The following is a 20,434-nucleotide window of genomic DNA, read 5'->3' on the forward strand; positions in this document are numbered from 1 at the left end:
CTGCCAATGTTTACTTTACCTACATCATTCTCCTTCCTGAATAACTCCTCATGCGTGAATGTAGATGCAAAATACTCGTTTAGATTGTTAGCCACCTGAGCAGGATCCTCAACTGTTGAACCATCAATATCCAGTGGACCAATCTGATTCATCCCTTTCCTTCTCGAGTTCAAGTATGTAAAGAACTCTTTTCTGTTTTTCTTTGCATCCTTTGCCAAGGATTTTTCGTAGTCTGCCTTTGCCTGCCTAATCTCCTTTGTGACTTGGTTACAGACCAACTTATATCTATCATAGGCTTCCATGTCACCCATTAATTTGTATGTATCCCATGCATTTTTCTTCTCTGCCACATGTCTCATTAGTTCATCTGACAACCATTTAGGCCTAAACCTTGAACAATATTTCTTAGTTGGTATGTAAAGCCTGGTAGCCTCCAAGATTAGTTCCTTGAATGCTTCCCATTTTGAGTTTGCTGTTGGTAACATCATCAGTTGGTCCACTGTATAGAATTTAAATACTGTCTCAGACCATCATAGTCGCCTTTACGAAAACAAAAACCCTTCCCTTTACCTCTGATGGTAGTTACCTCCTTGAGTAAATCCCACTTCAACACACTGTGATCACTGCCATCTAGTGGTTCATTTATCTGCAGGTTCTTAATGCATGAAGAATCACTACTGATAATCAGATCAAGAGTATTGCTCCCTCTTGTTGCCTCACGAACATGCTGATGTAGAAAACAATCATCCAATAAATCCACAAAAGCCTTGCTAGTATGCGAGTGACCAACCCACAAATTCCAGTCAATATCTGGGAAATTAAAATCCCCCATTATAAGACTCTCTGATTTACTGGCCCACTCTATTTCCCTGTACAATGTATTATTATACTCATCAGAGTCATTAGGCCTATAGCACACTCCTACTCTCAATTTTGATTTCCCTATGCTTATGTCACACCAAACTGACTCGACACTGCCCTGTCCATCGATGTCGACTGGCTTCACTTCCTTGGACCTTTATGTGTTTCTTAATTAATAGCATAACCCCTCCTCCCCTCCTGTCCTGTCTATCCTTTCTATACACATTGTATTCCCCAAATTCCAGTTCCGCATTACTTATATCTGTGTGACACCACGTCTCTGATATCCCAACAATATCTGCCTTTGATGTTTTGAGCAATACCTCAAATTCATCAAATTTATTAACCAAACTCCTAGCATTGGTGTACACGCAGGTATAAATGCACCTGTTTCTATTCTTAGCTACCCTAACACAACCCATGTGTTTACTTGTAACGCAATGACTACCAGCAGTCTCTGAAATATCCTGCATCTTGTTTTTCAGACTTCTGCTCATTTGAATAGAAGCAGTGCAAGAATCACTTCCACCTCTGCCAGTGGCTACTGTTAATCTATTAGTCCTTGTATCCCCCCCAACTAGCAGTTTTCCGACCCACCTAACACTGCCTCGACAGCATCAGCAAAAATTCTTGCACCCTTTCTATTTAAGTGTATCCCATCCCTGTAGAAGCAATCTCTCCTGTTAACAAGTACAGTCCAGGCTGAAAAAAATTCTACCCCTTGAGCCTTGTACAATCCCTCCAGGGCCGAATTGATCGACAAGGCTCTCATCATATACTCCCTCCTATCGTGTCTGGGCAGAATTGCAGACACTTTCAAGTTCAACCCTAATTCACGGCTTTTTTTCAACAGTGACCTGTACTTGCTAAGTAATTCTGCCGGTCTCCTACTCTTAATATCATTAGTGCCAACGTGTACAACTATATCACCTTTTGTGCCCTTAAAAGATGATATCCGCTCTACAACGTCATCAACCTTTGCCCCTGGCAGACATACCCTGGTAGAAAATATGTACTCTGTGCATTACTACAACAAATATCAATTCAGATATCGATTCACTGATAAAAATAAACAGTATCAAATCTCTCATTAAATGTTATAAAAATAAAATATTGCAATTTTTGTTACTGAAAATTGTATTTGTATTTTGTTAATATAATTGTATTTTTGTAATTTTACCTTGAATTTGTATTTTGTTTTTCTTATTAATAAAATTAATTATATGTATAAATATTACAGTAAATAATATAAAACTGTTTATGACAATTTTTTCATTATACACCATTTTAATAATCCTAAAAATCGTGGAATGCTAAAAAAAATTTGGTCCGCATGTACCTCACAGACATTTTATTTGGCTTGCCATGTATAAAGGTTGCCCACCCCTGCTTCAAACTAAAGTTAAATAACAATTGAATTATTAGTGCATTCTCACTAATTCAGCAGCTTGCTTTACCACAATGCACTCATTGTATGAAACAGTATATTCTGTGCTAAACAGTGTAAAGTGCCAGCAAACTCAATTATCATAAGAATATATGCTGCAGCCTTATGAACCTGGGACACAAAGTTGGCTGCTAAACTTGAAATAGTTCACAGGCTTTACCAGATTTATTTCTAAAACCATATAGATTTTGCTATCTTGAAATGTTTTCAACATTTTATTGTCAGAGAACACAATCATCCTTTTTAGTATTAATGTTAGTAGTGGCAAATTTTGCAAGAGAGCAAGCTTATAAAGCATCAGCCAAAAAAAACCCTACAACTTCACTAATTAATACTCCCCATGAATTTATATAGTTCTCCCTTTAATTTATTCAAACCACCCACTTCCATAACGACAGATGGAAGTTTGTTCCAACAATCAACCACTCGCTGGCTGAAAGCAAACTTCAACACATTTAGCATGCAACCATTCTTCCTTAATTTGAATTTACGTCCCCTAATGTGTATAGTCTGAAAAATACCATTGATTTTTAGCTTACTCAATCCATTCAAGGCCTTAAACATCTCAATCAGATCACCCTGCAGGAGCCTAGTCTCTAGACATTGCAGTTTGCAGAACTAAAGCCTATCTCTGTAAGGGCACCCTTTTATTTCCTTCACCAATCTGGTTGCCCTATTCTGCACCCATTCCAGCAGATCTACATCCTTCCTAAAGTGAGGCCTCCAGATCTGTTTAGAGTATTCAAAATGCAGCCTAACTGTGGCATTGTACAAAGGGGTAATCACATCCTTATCCCTACTAGCAAAGTTTCTGTATGTCATTGACAAAACCCCATAAGTCATCCTGACAGAATGTTTGCACTGCTCAAAGAATTTCATATTTGACTTCACGATTATCCCCAGTTCTTTTTAATTTTTTAATTTTCCACTACCCTGAATGTAGTACATCACAGTTGATAAGTTACTCTGGGATTACTGCTACCCATATGCAGTACCTTGCATTTGTCAATGTTAAACTTCAACTACCATTTCTCAGCCCATCAATCCAATTTTCCAAATCTTGTTGCAGTAGCTTATCCTGATTACTGTCATTAACCACCCTGCCAACCTTCGTATCATCTGCAAACTTAGACATTGAGCCTGATATACCTTCATTAACATCATTAATAAATATTGAAAACAACAATGGGCCTAGCACCAAACTCTGGGGTACTCCACTAATAACATTAGTTCATGAAGAGCAGTGGTCATTGATAACCACTGTGTCTTCCCCACTCAACCATTCCTTTATCCATAGCAGTAACTTGCATTTAATGCCACATTGCTCCAGTTTGTACAGCAGTCTTTTATATGCAACAGCATCAAAAGACTTCCTGAAATCCAAGTACATGATATCAAAATTATTTTTGCAACTAGTTGCTTTGTTACTCCATCGGAGTATCCACTCAGATTGGTCAGACAAGACCATCCCTTAACAAATCCATTCTGTGGCTGCAGTATAATTGCATTCCTGTCTAGACGGTCCTGCATTGCATAACTTCTTTAACAAGCGGTTCCGTTATTTTCCCTGGAACAGACGTTAAGCTACCGGGTCTGTGATCATTCATGTCACCTTTAGCTCCACCCCTTTGTGAATTGGGGATACATTTGCACATCTCCAGTTCATAGGGACCTCCCCTAAATTCAAGGATGTTCTTATAATTATGGCTAATGGTTTGCTTACCTCCTTTGATGCATCCCGTAATATAATTGGATTGGATACATCCACCCTAAACATCTTTCTTTTTTTTTTTTATGTTTAGCTTCATCCTTTTTCCTAAAGCATTCCTCTTGTAAATTTGGATGAAAAATACCTAATTAGTTTGTCAGCAACCTGAGCCGAGTTATCAACAGTTAACCCACTGATGTTGAGTGGCCCAATGTGAATCAACCCCTTCCTCCTACTGTTAATATAATCATAGAAGTCTTTGCATTCTTTGCCAGAGACTTCTCAAAATCTGCCTTAGCTTGCCTAAGGCAAATTATGCCTTAATGCCTTTCATCTGATATCCATTCATATAGAAGCTGAAGCCTCGTAACTTCTATGATTATTTCTCTGTATGCTTCCTATTTAGAATTTGCTGTTGGTGACATCATCAGTTCGTTCCACTGCACAGAATTTTAAGTGTTTGAGACCACTGTAGTCACCCTTATGAAAGCAGAAGCCTTTCTTTACCCTTGATAGTAGTTGTGTCTTTAAGTAAATGCCACATCACTACACTGTGATCACTGAAACCCAGTGGGTCTTTTACCTGCAAATTCTCAATGCATGAAGAATTGCTACTGATAATCAAATCAAGAGTGCTACTTCCTCTTGTTGCCTCTCTAACAAAGGTTCTCAGAACTTTTGTTAGAGAATACTTTATAAAATAACACAAAAAAATTGTCAGTATCTTATACAGTTTCTAAAATTTCATTTTCATGTTGGTAGGCAATAGAAAAAGAATGAATATCCAGCAAATTGTAAATGATTCAGTAATAAAAATTTTGATTAAAGTGAGCAGAAATGCTAAAGAAATCCATGAAAAAATTACTAGTGTTTTGGGAAATAACATACAGTTATGCTATTGTTGCAAGATGGTCAGCAGAGTATTATGTGGAATAAACACATGGTTATATTGTTTTAAATTAAATTAAATTTAAGAAACACTTGAACCACTTGTGAACTCTGAAAAAGGGTCAGAGTGCACAAGTGCTGTGTCCCTTGAAAGATAGTGTGTTTATTTTATTTATTCATTTCTGTTTTGATATTGGGTGGTTAGGTTCATAGGAGCAGAGCAGCACCTTTCCTTACCCATAATCCTAATAACAGCATTAATTAATTTTCTGTATTAATTTTATGATTGGCAGAGTTCAGAAATGAATGATTCCAAGTTCTGGTTGGCCATCTAAAGCTGTTTCTTTGTTATTTGGTTTTTAGGAGCATTAGCAACTAAGGCCATATTGCTCCGGGAATATGCGGTGGTCATTCCTGACCTTACCGCATCCTCTGTATTTGGTGGTGACAGGCTTGAACCCCGGTCTAATCAAGAAGCGTGTGCTATGCACTGCTGGCTATGGAGGTGCTTCCCACCTGGCTATGGAGGTGCCTCCATCTAAATGTTGTTATTTGGTTTTTAGGAGCATTAACAACTAAGGCCATATTGCTCCGGGGAAATGCGGTGGTCATTCCCTGACCTTTCCGCATCCTCCGTATTTGGCAGTGACGGGCTCGAACTCCGGTCTAATCAAGAAGTGTGTGCTACGCACTGCTGCTCCTTCCCACCCGGCTACGGAGGCGCCATCCTCCATTTAAAGCAGTCAGTTCTGAAACAATTGCCTTCATTGAAGAAAAAATTTTAGAAACTTTTAGTGTCTAAAATTTTAGTGTCTGACACTAAAGTTTTAGAAAAATTAGAGTGTCTGAACTTGAACCGAAGATGTACCTAGCATTTGGTAAAATTTATACTATATATATTAATATATATAATAAAATACACTATTATACTATATAAAAATTCCCAACAAATAGGTTTTATTAAACTCATAAATAACACAAGCTCAATACTACACTAATTTATTAGCAGGTGACATTGCAAGGCTCTTGCCTTGAAGACGACAGCAGGTGACATTTCAAGGTTCTTTCCCCATCTTCAGACCATAAATGCTATGGGGGGTGTAAGGGTGTGATTTAAGAACATCTTTCTTATCTGGAATTTAATTAAGAAATTGCAACTAACATTAAGTTGTGGTAAATTATAAGTATAAACTGGTATTAATATAATTTTAAGAATACAGAAGATTTTAAATACATTTAAAATACCTCAGAATACATTTAGATTATAGACAATTTAGAACTCTATACTCGAGTTAAAACTCTAAATATTAAACAGAAACATGACAATAAAACACACATACTTGCTGGTGGAACCAGTCTTCTAGCTACCTGCACAGCAATTACAAAAACTTGCCTAGTGCAGGGCCTTATAAAGGAATGGGGTAAGATCCAGTTCGAGATTTCCCAGGCTAAACATAGTTTATTTATTTTATTTTTTATTTTTTTTTTGTTAGTTGTTGGCAGATCGGCTTCTGTGGCCATAATGCACCTGCCAAAGTTTTTGCATTTTACTCTAATCCAAGCCCGAGGCGGGATTCAAACCCACCACCTTTAGGTTGCCAGGCAGGCACTTTACCCACCTGGCTAGCTCGGTCAGCAACATAGTTTATATAGTATAAACTGTACCATATGGATTGAAGCCATGTAACGTCCTTTTCCAAGTATTTAACATTCCCATGGAAGCATTTTAACAGTAATACATGAGCACTTGGGAATGGCCAAGGTTTGTACAAGATGGTAGAACCCATCTTGCACAGAAACTTTTCCATTCATGACAAACATCAGAGGATAGAGTCACCAAAAGAGAATTTATAATTAATTCTTGCTGATCCAGATAGATTTTCATCCCATTTAGTGACTGGTGATGAAACTTTGCTATACATTCACAATTCTGAATCCAAATTAAAAAGCATGCAGTAGAAGCACAAGGGATCTCCAACCCAAAAAACATTTCAAACCCAGCCATCAACTGGAAGAGTGTTGGCCTTCATTTCTCAGACATAAAAGGATTGGTGTTAATTGATATTTTGATATTAACAACTAATTGAACTCTAATGCATTAGGGCTTAAAACCTCAAGCTGCGAAAGAGATTAGACTATGTGTATTTTAGTGCAATTACATCATTTATACACAGCTAAATATAGATTAACAAATTTGCAATAACGGCATCGTTTAAGTTACATCTCATATTGTGAATACCTTCACGACGAGTTGCCATGACATTTCACTACTTCGAATAAGTAACGCTTCACCCGAAGGAGAAGATTTGCTAATATATATTTAGCTGTGTATAAATGATGCAATTGCACTAAAATACACAACTAATTGAACTTAATTTAACAGGAGAATATTATGCCAGCCTTATGCAAAGTTCAAAGTTGCAGAAAGACAAGGAAAGTTGGCCATCAGGTTTTGCTTCTGCATGACAATGCACAAAACCCAGATTGCACAGGCTTTTCCTTACCAGTATCACTTTGAATTCACAAATGTGGATTTGAACAATTAACCCCCCCCCAATACATTCCAGATCAATTATTTGCATAGGAACCTCAAGTCTCATCTTTCATGGATGAGACTTGAGCTAAACACAGTTTTGGAAGCTTGGTTTAATGCCCAACCTGAAGAATTTTTTTTTTGAAGGATGAAACTCTTGCATTTAGCATTAGCATTAGTAAAGGCATATGATACAAGAAAGCAAGCTTATACAGTATCAGCCAAAAAAAAAAAAAAAAAAACCTAATTTCATTCCAAATGTTTGTCTAGTTCTTCCTTGAATCTATCTAAGCCATAAACCTCCACAACAACAGATGGAAGCCCGTTCCAGCAATCAACCGCCCACTGGCTAAAGGCAAACTTCCGTGCATCTATCCTACAACTTCAGTTTGAATTTATGCCTCTCAGGCGATTATTCTGAGCAAGAGGAAGAATCCCATTAGCATCGAGCACGCTCAAACCACCCAAGGCCCCACACACCTCAATCAGATCACCTCGCAAGTGCCTAGTCTCTAGACACTGCAATTTGCAAAACTTAAGCCCCTCTTCATAAGAAAAATCCATTGTTCCCTTCACCAATGTTGCTTCCCCCCTCTGCACCCATTCCAGCAGCTCCACATCCTTCTTTGTAGACTAAATACAATATGTGTATCGAACTTTGGGGTGAATACATTGTATATTCCTTGTGAAAGACTTTCAAATCTGGAAGCTCCTATTTTTGATTTCCTCTGGCATAAAATCTCTTTATTTAATTCTGTTGGTTTCATTTTTGTTCTTTCTTTCATTCTTTCAACTTTACTAAAAACTTTTTTTTACTTCTTTCTTGAAAATTTTATTTTCTTCAGTCTTAATTTTCCTAATAGCGAAGTCATTTTCCTTAGCAACTTTGATGTTCATATCTCCAGTTGGCTTTTAATTTTTAAATTGTACAGAGTGAGAGATGGTAGAGATGCAGAGGTTTTACTATGAAACTTGCACAGCTTTTTTATTTACCTAATAACATAATAGGCAATCCTAATTACACACTGAAGACTCTTGATCTTTTCCTTACCAGTATCACTTTGAAATACACACTTAATGTTAGCTGACCCCTGGTACCTCAGGTGTTTGTTATTTGGTTTTTAGGAGCATTAGCAACTAAGGCCATATTGCTCCGGGAATATGCGGTGGTCATTCCCTGACCTTTCCGCATCCTCCGTATTTGGTGGTGATGGGCTTGAACTCTGGTCTAATCAAGAAGCATGTGCTATGCACTGCTGCTCCTGCCCACCTGGCTATGGAGGCACCAAATACTGGTTGAGCCTTCTGGTCTCCTGCTAGAGATATTGACTGAAATTTCTCTCCATCCATGTTTCCACTGTTATATCATGTTGGTTCTGTTCAATCCTCATCTAAAGGTAAAGCTGACTTATTCAGCACTTTATTTTTCTTGCATCAATGAACTTGGTAAATAAATTTTTTCACACCATGGATGAACTTGGTAAATTTCTTCCTACCATATCAAATGTGTTCTGTTCACTGCCTCCCTTGGTTATCTGACAGAAGGACATTAAAAGAATCCTGAACAATCTTGATGCAATCAGTTGCCATGTTCTAATGGCAAAAAGATTTTAAATTTTATTATTCCACTGGTGTTTTTTCCTTTAGCTTGGAAATTTGAGTGTATCCAGCCAATTCCTAAAATGGGTGGCAAATCTCTCTCTTCCAATTATCATTTCATTGCACTTCCCTCAACTCTTCCCAAAGTAATGGAGAAATTAATGACCTTCCAACTCTAACACTATCTTTAAACCTTCCATCTGATTAACAATCACCAATATGGATCCCATCAATATCTTGGTTTATGTTACTCATTTCTGAATTAATTTGATAGGAAAGTTTGTTGAAACTCAAGCAATTGCCTTCCACATTTCTAAGGCTTTTGATCATGTTTGGCATGAAGGTCTTCTGAAACAGTGCTTTTAAACCATTTTTTGGATATTTTTCACCCTTTTTCAAACCAGAACTCCTATATATTAAAAAACAATAATATATACTTATATAAATTAAATAAAAAAATCAATAACAACATTTCAAATCAAAATTCGTATGCTTGGCATCCATATTTTTTGATAAGAAAGAAAATGGGATAAAGTTTTTATAATATAGCATTGCCTTTCATGCATATTTATGTTGAGTTGTGAGTGTTAAAATGATTTTTCACAATGTCATTATACATAAATAAACAAAGATTGTAAGAGGTAGGCTCATTAAATTGATACTAAATTTCAAAGAACATAAATATTTAATTGCCTATAGTATACAAATTTATAAAAATAATTTGAAGATTTATACAGAATGCACAATATTCTGTCAATATTATTAATTTCCATAAAACAATTATAAAATTGTTTTATGGAAATTAGTACAAATTGTCTTAATTTTAAAAAATACAAAGTGTCTGTAAAGTTACTGTGCGCCTTTATAAATGACATCTATAAAACTCTCATATGAAATGTAACAAATAAGAAAAAACAATGCAAACAAATATTTATTGTACAAACCTTACCAAAGGTGTTCAAAATGATGCCCACATGTCTTGCACCAATATAAGTGAGGCAGACTTAATTTTGCAAACACACAAATTAAGTCTCCTCACTTATATTGGTAATTTCATTTATAATAGTTTCCTCCAGCCCTTGAATGTGGGAGGGGAATTATTTTTGTTAACAGTGGTTTTCATTGCTCTCCAGAGACAGTTCAGAGGTCAGGGAAATACATGGGCATGTGTTCTTTGAAATGAACCTGTCTCAAACACATTCCAGTGTTGTGCAAAGACAACATTAGTAGTATGCATTGGCACTGCCATGTTAGGAAAAAGCATATTGCTAATGTCTTCTTCATTCAGCTGTCTGTAGAAGGGAAAAAAATTGTGAGCAGCAGGTTTATACATTTATTGTCTCAAAAAATATGACCAGTTAACTGTCTCTATGACCTGGCACACCACACCAATTTTTAGATCATGTTATGGTGTCTCTACATTTACATGTGGATTCAGAACCACTCACGGAATGCATATTTTTGCTGTGGTCCAGTTCCTTGAGTTCCTGCACAATTGACACTTTGTAATGATTGTGCAGTAGTACATGAGACACTAATCTGCTGAGATAACCTCTGAACCAATTTATGAGGGCTCCTTAATACAATTGCTGAACTCTCATCTTGATTTTTCTCCAATAAGACCGTTGGGCTACTAGAGCTTGCACCAACATGAACTAAACCTGTTGAATGGAACTTTACAGTTAACTACTTTATAACATTATAGTGCAGAATATCACTATTGCAAAATTATTCGGTAACCTCTGTTTTATCTCTTCAGTATATTCACCATCATTATTAAACACTTTCTCCACCAAAACCAACCATGCCTCGACTGACAAAACCACAGCCAACTGTTTTGAATTGTGTTTCAATAACAGTTAACCTGGTAATGGGCAACAAATCCTAGGCAGATGGTGGAGGTGGATGGATGGAGCAAAGGAAAGTTACTGCCTGCATGTGTCCAAGCCGTTTCTACATTGTGATTGACAATGGATCTAAATTTCACAATGCACGGGCAATTTTATAGAGGTGCGCAGTAATTTTACAAATGTCCCATATCATAAAAATATATATTTAGCATTGTAAACTTTAATTTATATCCACAGCAATGGCATGGGAGAAAGCTCCACAGATCCCACAATGATAGAGGGGGGTGCCTTCCCAGGAGCATATATAGATGAGACCAGCCAAATAGTTTCATAAATATTAATTCTGCTATGATATATCATTAATTCTGCTATGATAAATTCTTCCAGAGGACCCTCCAATTTCTGCTATGCCACTAACCTTCAGAATGTCAGTAATGAAGTTTAACTTGTGGAAATACATGTCAATAGATATATGGTGGTAATATATTTTATTACTTCTTGCTTCATATTGTACCTTACTCATAAGCACCATTTCATCCATTGTTCTTTATCATAAATGTTAGCTTTGCTATTTATTACATAGACAGATCCTAAGCGTTTGAAAAAAGATCTTCCAAAACTGATGAAGGCTATTACCTCAGAGGAAAGAATTATGATATGTGGAGTAACACGTATTCCATTTGATTGTGACATGAAAGGACTTGGAAGTTGTTACCAAAAAATTATCATGCTGCCAAAACCTGACTATGGATGCCGAAGAGGTATGGTCTTTTGTGTGATTAAAGTATGCAATTAGTATATACTGTACAAATGCATGCTCTGTACTATGATTTCATTGTGAGAAATACAAATGAAATTTTTTTTAAATAATTTGTGCTTCCTCATTTTTTTTGGGTGACAGCTCATAAAAAAAAAAAATTTCTTTTGCTGTGCTTGTTCACTTTGCACTTTCACTGTACATCATAATCTAATAGTAATAATTCTGCTCCAGACTAACACAGATGCAGTTAAATTGTTGAGTGTTTATATGTATCTTGATATTTTATTTTTATTTTTTTTGACAGTGGATTATAAAAAAGTCATTGTACCTTCGCCAAAGTTGCACTTGGCATATCATTGCAGAAATAAAAGTTACATGAATACTAGAAACAAGAAATCTTGATATCTTATAAAAAGGAAAGGTTTTGTATTGTCATTATTCACATTCAGATTAATTTATGGGTAACTAAATTTCAATTATAACATCTTTAATTGAGCACTTTATTTTTTGCATTTGAATGCAGAGTATGGAAAAACATGCATTCAAAATTTGTTCATATATTGAATCATAAAAAAAAAAGGTAAAGTGCAGCCATTATCAACCCACTGCAGGATGGAAGCCTCCTCAACAATTCATGCTGAGGGAAATAGACCATAATCTGCCACGCTGGTCCAGTGCAGGTTGGCAGTCGACCATATTCGGCAGTCAGGGGCTTGAACCCCAGTCTACTCAAAGAGCATGTGCTACTGCACTCCCGCTCCTGATCACTCGGCTACGGAGGCATATGAACAAAAAAGATACTAAGCTGTCTCATTTGTTGATCAGTATCTAGTTTTTCAATTCTGAATGTTATGTATCATTCTATATTTGACTTTTTTATAACTATAATATCCACCTTACTTAATAGCTGAATCATGAATTATTAATACAAAATCATAGTATTAATAATCACTAAATATTTTTTATGAAGTGTTGAATGCTCACATTTATATCACAGTAAAAGTAAATGTTGTTATTTGGTTTTTAGGAGCATTAGCAACTAAGACCATATTGCTCCGGGGATATGCGGTGGTCATTCCCTGACCTTTCCGCATCCTCCGTATTTGGTGGCTCACGGGCTCAAACCCCGGTCTAATCAAGAAGTGTGTGCTACGCACTGCTGCTCCTGCCCACCTGGCTACGGAGGCACCCACAGTAAAAGTAAAGGAATATAGTTAACTTATATAGCTTTTTGCTTGCCATTTTTTTTTTTTTTTATCTCTGTGCAGATATTCATTTTGTCCCTAATATGACAAGCTATTTGGCCGTTTTCTGGTAATAGAAACTATAGCACAATTCATCACTTTTCATTTATCAAGAATAGTAACACTTATTTTTCACTTTGCTAAAAATATTCACAGACTCTGCTGTTAAATAACTGTTAAACTATATTAATATTATTTCTAAAAAAAATTCTAAAAACTAATAATATTGGAGCCCTTCAATAAAACAAATACCATGTATGATGTCTCTCATGAAATTACAGTAAATAGAATACCATATTGTTTTTCCCTCCACTGAATTTCTTGCAAAATCCTTGACTTGTTGCCTCATTGAAATCAGAATCAAATTCATATGGCTTTCATCTTAAAAATTATAAGGTACTGTATATGAAGGAAAAAGCAGATAAAATACAGTAGTTACTATCTGATGTTTGTTATTTGGTTTTTTTAGGAGCATTAGCAACTAAGGCCATATTGCTCCGGGATATGCGGTGGTCATTCCCTGACCTTTCCGCATTCTCCGTATTTGGTGGTGACGGGCTCGAACCCCGGTCTAATCAAGAAGCCTGTGCTATGCACTGCTGCCCCTTCCCACCTGGCTACGGAGGCGCCGCGTTACTATCTGAGCCCTAGGCTCAGTGTCCTTCCTTCTCAACCATCTGTTCTTTTTATTTTTTATTAGAGACTAACATCCATTTGACCAAAAACCACATTAGCATTAGCATTAGTAGAGGCATTTGATGCAAGAAAGCAAGCTTATGCAGCATCAGCCAAAAAAAAAAAAAAAAAAACCCACTTCCACTTCACCCCTCTGTTCGTTCAAAATACCTGTCCAGCTGAGCCTTAAACTTATTTAGGCTATCAACCTCCACCACAAGGGATGGCAGTCTGTTCCACCAACCAACCACCCGCTGGCTAAAGGCAAATTTCCGCACGTCTATCCTACATCTGTCTTTCCTCAATTTGAATTTATGCCCTCTCAGGTGATTTTTCTGAGCTAGAGGAAGAATCCCATCAGCATTGAGCATGCTTAAACCATTCAAGGCTTTATACACCTCTATCAGATCACCTCGCTGGTGCCTAGTCTCCAGACACTGTAATTTGCAAAACTTAAGCCTTTCTTCGTAAGAGCACCCCTTTGTTCCATTCACTAATCTTGTTGCCCTTCTCTGTACTCGTTCCAGCAGCTCTACATCCTTCTTGAAATGAGGCCTCCAGACCTGTATACAGTACTCTAGGTGTGGCCTGACCATCGCCTTATACAATGGAATAATCACCTCCTTATCCCTGCTGGAAAAATTCCTGTATATCATTGACAATACTCCATGAGCTACTCTTGCAGCCCGTCTGCACTGCTCAGAGAACTTCATATCTGCCTGCACAATCACCCCCAAGTGCCTTTCATTCTCTACCACTGTCAGTGTAGTACCACAGAGTTGATACGTTGCTCTGGGGTTGCTGTTTCCCATGTGTAGTACTTTACATTTGTCAATGTTAAACTTCATTTGCCACCTCTCAGCCCATCTGCTCAACCTTTCCAGATCCTGTTGCAGCAGCATAGTGTCAGTAGTGTCCTTGACAACCCTGCCAACCTTTGTATCGTCTGCAAACTTGGACATTAAGCTTGATATACCATCATCAATATCATTTATAAATACAGAAAACAATAGTGGACCCAACACTGAGCCCTGAGGGACTCCACTAATAACATTAGTCCACGATGAGCAGTGTCCATTGATTACCACTCTCTGTCTTCTCCCCCTCAACCACCCCTTTATCCATAGCAGCAATTTGCCTCCAATGTCACACTGCTCCAATTTGTGTAGCAGTCTTCCATGTGCAACAGTATCAAAAGCCTTTCTAAGATCCAAGTATATAATATCAAAGTTATTCCCTGCATCCAGTTCTTTTGTGACTGCATCATAGTATCCAATCAAGTTGGTCAGGCAAGACTTCCCCTTAACAAAACCATGCTGTGTCTGAGCTATAACTGAAGTCTTGTCTAAATGATCCTGCAGTGCTTCTTTAACCAGTGCCTCCATTAATTTTCCTGGAACAGAAGTTAAGCTCACAGGTCTATAATTACTTGTGTCAGCCTTTGATCCTCCTTTGTGAATTGGGGTCACATTTGCACATTTCCAGTCTATGGGTACATCCCCTGAGTCCAAGGAAGCTCTCATAATTATGGCTAAGGGTTTGCTTACTTCCTTTGCTGCCTCCTTTAATATAACTGGATAGATCCCATCCACCCCGGGTGCCTTTCTTGTGTTTATCTTCAACAGTTTCTCCTCCACTTTACTCCCAGTTATTTCAAGATTTTGTAGCTTACTGCTAGAGTTGAATACACCTCTGGCATTCCCCTTGCTGAATAACTCCTCATGTGTGAATGTCGATGCAAAATATTCATTTAGTTTGTTAGCTACCTGAGCAGGATCATCAACAGTTGACCCATCAATATCAAGTGGACCAATCTGATTCATCCCCTTCCTTCTAGAGTTTACATAAGTAAAGAACTCTTTGCTGTTTTTCTTTGCATCCCTTGCCAAGGATTTCTCGTAATCTGCCTTCGCCTGCCTAACCTCCTTTGTAACTTGGTTGCATATCAACTTGTATCTATCATAGGCTTCTGTGTCATGTGTTAATTTGTAAGTATCCCATGCATTTTTCTTCTCTGCCATATGCCTCATTAGTTCATCTGACATCCATTTTGGCCTAAACCTTGAACAATATTTCTTAGTTGGTATGTAAAGCCTAGTAGCTTCCAAGATAAGTTCTTTGAATGCTTCCCATTTTGAATTTGCTGTTGGTAACATCATCAGTTGGTCCCACTGTATAGAATTTAAATACTGTCTCAGTCCATCGTAGTCGCCTTTACGGAAGCAATAACCCTTCCCTTTACCCCTAATGGTAGTTACCTCTTTCAGTAACTCCCACTTCAGCACACTGTGATCACTGCCACCTAGTGGTTCATTTATCTGCAGATTCTTAATGCATGAAGAATCACTGCTGATAATCAAATCAAGAGTATTACTCCCTCTAGTTGCCTCCCGAACATGCTGATGTAGAAAACAATCATCCAATAAATCCACAAAAGCCCTGCTAGTGTGTGAGTAACCAGCCCCCAAATTCCAGTCAATATCTGGGAAATTAAAATCTCCCATTATAAGACTCTCTGATTTACTGGCCCACTCTATTTCGCTGTACAGTTCCTTATTATACTCATCAGAGTCATTAGGCCTATAGCACACTCCTACTCTCAATTTTGATCTCCCAATGCTTATATCACACCAAACTGACTCAACACTGCACTGTCCAGCGATGTCGACTGGCTTCACTTCCTTGGTTTTTATGTGTTTCTTAACTAATAGCATAACCCCTCCCCCCTTCCTATCCTGTCTATCCTTTCTGTAGACGTTGTACTCCCCAAATTGCAGTTCTGCATCCCTTATATCTGTGTGACACCACGTCTCTGATATCCCAACAATATCTGCCTTTGATGTTTTGAGCAATACCTCAAATTCATCAAATTTATTTACTAAACTCCTAGCATTGGTGTACATGCAAGTATACCTGCACCTGTTTCTATTGTTAGCTACCCTAACACAACCCATGTGTTTACTTGTACCGCAATGGCTCCCAGCAGTCTCTGAAATACCATGCATCTTGTTTTTCAGGCTTCTGCTCATTCTAATAGAAGCAGTGCAAGAATCTCTTTCACCTCTGCCAGTGGCTACTGTCAATCTATTGGTCTTTGTCTCCCCCCAAGCTAGCAGTTTTCCGACCCACCTAACACTGCCTCGATAGCATCAGCAAATATTCTTGCACCCTTTCTATTTAAGTGTATCCCATCCCTGTAGAAGCAATCTCTCCTGTTAACAAGTACAGTCCAGGCTGAAAAAAATTCTACCCCTTGAGCCTTGCACAATCTTTCCAGGGCCGAATTGATCGACAAGGCTCTCATCATATACTCCCTCCTATCGTGTCTGGGCAGAATTGCAGACACTTTCAAATTCAACCCTAATTCACGGCTTTTGTTCAACAGTGACCTGTACTTGTTAAGTAATTCTGCCGGTCTCCTACTCTTAATATTATTAGTGCCAACGTGTACAACTATATCACCTTTTGTGCCCTTAAAAGATGATATTCGCTCTACAACGTCATCAACCTTTGCCCCTGGCGGGCATACCCTGGTCCTGTTCCACCTATCTTTTTTACAAAGCATGTTCCCCGTTTCCCTGACAATAGAGTCACCAACAACTACTAGTTCCTTCGGGACCAGCGCATTCTGCCTTGGGGGTTGTCTCTGTGTCACGCGATGCCCAAAGTGCAAGCTCTGGCGTTGATGTGGGCAGCTGAGAGCTTGATGGGCCCCTCAGTTTAGTTCCTTCGAGGGCATCCACCCTGTCCTTCAAGCTCTCATATAGGCCCACAAGAACGCCGAGTTGTTGCCTGATATCGATACACTCCTTGCATCGTGCACACACAAAGACATCCCCCTTGGCAGTATCATGTCCCGTACCCGATTGCTCTGCAAACATCAAGCAAACAGTGCATTTTATAAGGCTATGAGTCAGAGGACAACTGCCCCCCTCAGTTCTGCTCTGAGCCACAGCGCTTCCATTAGCTTGAGCCTTTTGCTTTGCTCCATCAACTCCATTACTCCATCAAACACTCTGGAATCTCCACCACCACCATTAGTGATCCATTTCCCCTTGCAAGTCCATCACACTGCTATTATTCTATATGAGTTTTCTTCAAGCAACCCTGTCATCAAAGAATGGCTACAATATATATAAAAACATTATACAACGGCAGTAAGGTTCTATAATTGTATATAACTTTACCATATGAAACCTGATTTCTACCTTTCAAAGTCCTAAATTAATGCAGATTAGATTGCTTTGTTAATTTCTCTATTTAATGTTAGCTTAGGATTACTGATGTAATCCTAATGTGATGCAAGAAAGCAAGCTTATGTAGCATCAGCCCAAAAAAAAAAAAAAAAAAAAAAAAAATTTCACACATCTATTCCCTCTAAACGTTTGTCCAGTTCCTCCTTGAATTTATTTAAGCTATCAACTTCCACAATGACAGATGGAAATTTGTTCCAGCAATCAACTACCCACTGGCTAATGGCAAATTTCCACACATCTATTCTATAACTGTCTTTACTCAATTTGAATTTATGTCCCCTCAGGTTCATAATTTGAGCAAGAGGAAAAATCCCATCAGAATTGAGCCTGCTCAATCCATTCAGGGCCTTATACACCTCAATCAGATCACCTCGCAGGTGTCTAGTCTCCAGATGTATTTTCTAATAGCAAAACTCTCATAAGAAAAGCCTGTTGACTTCCAATGTCCTTTTAACAAATATTTTGACTAGCTTGTTATTTCACAGAGAGCATTATGAGTAAATATACTTCTATTACTTCAGTATACAAATAAATTGATATTTTTTTATTTGTTTAATTACTTATCTGTATAGGCATCCAAATTTCTAATTTGATCTTTGTGAAACAAAAATAGTGTACTTAATTTCAAATATTTTTCCATAAAATATTCTCTACATGTTACTTTTTGGTAGAACATGCGTTGAAGAAAATGAAGAATTAGAAAGCCCCGGGGGAAGATGAAGTTACTGTAGAGTTGTTAAAATTGGGAGGAAGAGACATAACACAAAAACTGGCAAGGCTCTTCACAAAATGCATTAGAAAAGGTGTGACACCTAAGCAGTGGAATAATGCAATCATAGTTTTGCTGCATAAGAAAGGAGATAAATCAGAAATTGGAAATTATAGACCAATTAGCTTGTTAGCCCATATCTACAAGTTGTTCACAAGGGTCATTACTAACAGATTAGAAAGAATACTTGAGGAGAATCAACCGAAAGAGCAAGCTGGCTTTAGAACAGGATTCTCAACTATGGATCACCTTCACATAATATCACAGCTAATGGAGAAAGCAAATGAATATAAAACACCATTATGCCTGGCATTTGTGGATTATGAAAAGGCATTTGACTCCATACAGCATAAGGCATAGATACCCCATATATTATGATTTTGAAGAAAATATATGAGAACGCTACCTCCTTTATTAGACTAGACAAAGACAGTAGCAAATTTAAAATTGAGAAAGGAGTTTGACAAAGAGACACAATATCTCCGAAGCTGTTTACTGCTGCCCTTGAGGAAGCTTTCAGAAGATTAGACTGGTCGCAGAAAGGAGTCAATGTGAATGGAGAGTACCTAAACCATTTACGATTTGCAGGTGACATTGTGGTCATAAGCCACGATCCCAAAGAATTAGAGGAAAATCTTAATCAGTTATGCACAGTTAGTAAGGATTTTGGGCTAAAGATGAATATGGCTAAAACAAAAGTAATGATGAACAAGTATGCCACTGAAAGGGACATAATGATTGAAGGAGCAGTAATTGAAAAGGTGGAGTCATATACTTATCTGGGACAAGTTATTAGCTGTAATAATGATAAATGGCTGGAAGTCAAGAGAAGAATAAATTTTGGATGGATAGCATTCAGGAAATATAGTCACATACTGAAGAGCAATAGCGTGTACATTTGTTCATAATATAATGAACAAATGTACACTCCCCCCACCATGACTTATGGAAGTGAAACTTGGGCACTCACCAAAAGAATGGAAGAGAAAAGAATGGAATGAATTATATTGGGAATAAGACTGTTAGATAAGAACAGAAACACATGGATTAGGCAGAAAACAAGTAAAGGACATTCTTATCAAAACTAAAGAACTAAAATGGTCTTGTGCAGGACACATAGCTCGAAGACATGATGACAGATGGACTAAGAGAATAACAGAAGGTACCCAAGATGAGCTAGAAGAAAACCTGGAAGACAACAGTGGAGATGGATAGATGAAATTCATGAGTTTGTGAGTAGTAAATGGATGGCCATTGCACAAAACAGAAGAAACTAGAAGGTTGCTGGAGAGGCCTTCATCCTGCAGTGGATTGAAAATGGGTGATGATGATGTTTCTTTTTCATCTTTTTTCACTTAAATTTCTAAAGACATACTTCATTCAATATTCTCACTGAAACATTGTATTCTGTAGTAAGTGAAAACAGCCATATTCATTGTGTTTTACAGATATCATAAAAAGCTAATTCCATAAAAAATAAAAATCATATGACTCTAGTAATCACTGAACTGAGATGATTTTCAGTATTCAAAATGAAAACTGAAATAGATTTTCATTTTGAATAGCGTGAATTTATATGAGTTAATGTTTGTCTAATGTAAATTAATCTTCTTTGCAACAGCAAAGGAGAGAAATAAGATTAGTTAGGGGTACAAAAGGATATTCTTACCAAGAATGAATACAGTTCTGTAAATTGCATTGTCCAGAAACTAGGCATACAGTGTTAACATAAATGGAATGCTTTATGCTTTAAAAGGCGCTAAGTAAACTAAATTCTGGTAGAATCTTTACTCTTTCCCAAATGACACATGCAAGGGGGACAAATTTAGTGTGAAAAAGGATTA

At 37.5% G+C, this 20,434-nt stretch overlaps 1 protein-coding gene across 1 annotated transcript in view; it reads left to right on the forward strand.

The window, feature by feature from the left end:
• Window positions 1-20,434, forward strand: part of LOC150086753 (dynein regulatory complex subunit 11-like) — a 283,392-nt gene that overhangs the window by 230,466 nt on the left and 32,492 nt on the right. The window contains exon 15 of the mRNA XM_090372244.1: window positions 11,470-11,647. Within this exon, the coding sequence (XP_090228370.1) occupies window positions 11,470-11,647 (178 nt within the window). The remainder of the gene's footprint in view (window positions 1-11,469; window positions 11,648-20,434) is intronic.

The sequence above is a fragment of the Mastigoproctus giganteus genome, chromosome 4 (genome assembly GCF_048544385.1).
Source record: "Mastigoproctus giganteus isolate SK-2022 chromosome 4, ASM4854438v1, whole genome shotgun sequence".
Taxonomy (NCBI): Eukaryota; Metazoa; Arthropoda; class Arachnida; order Uropygi; family Thelyphonidae; genus Mastigoproctus; species Mastigoproctus giganteus.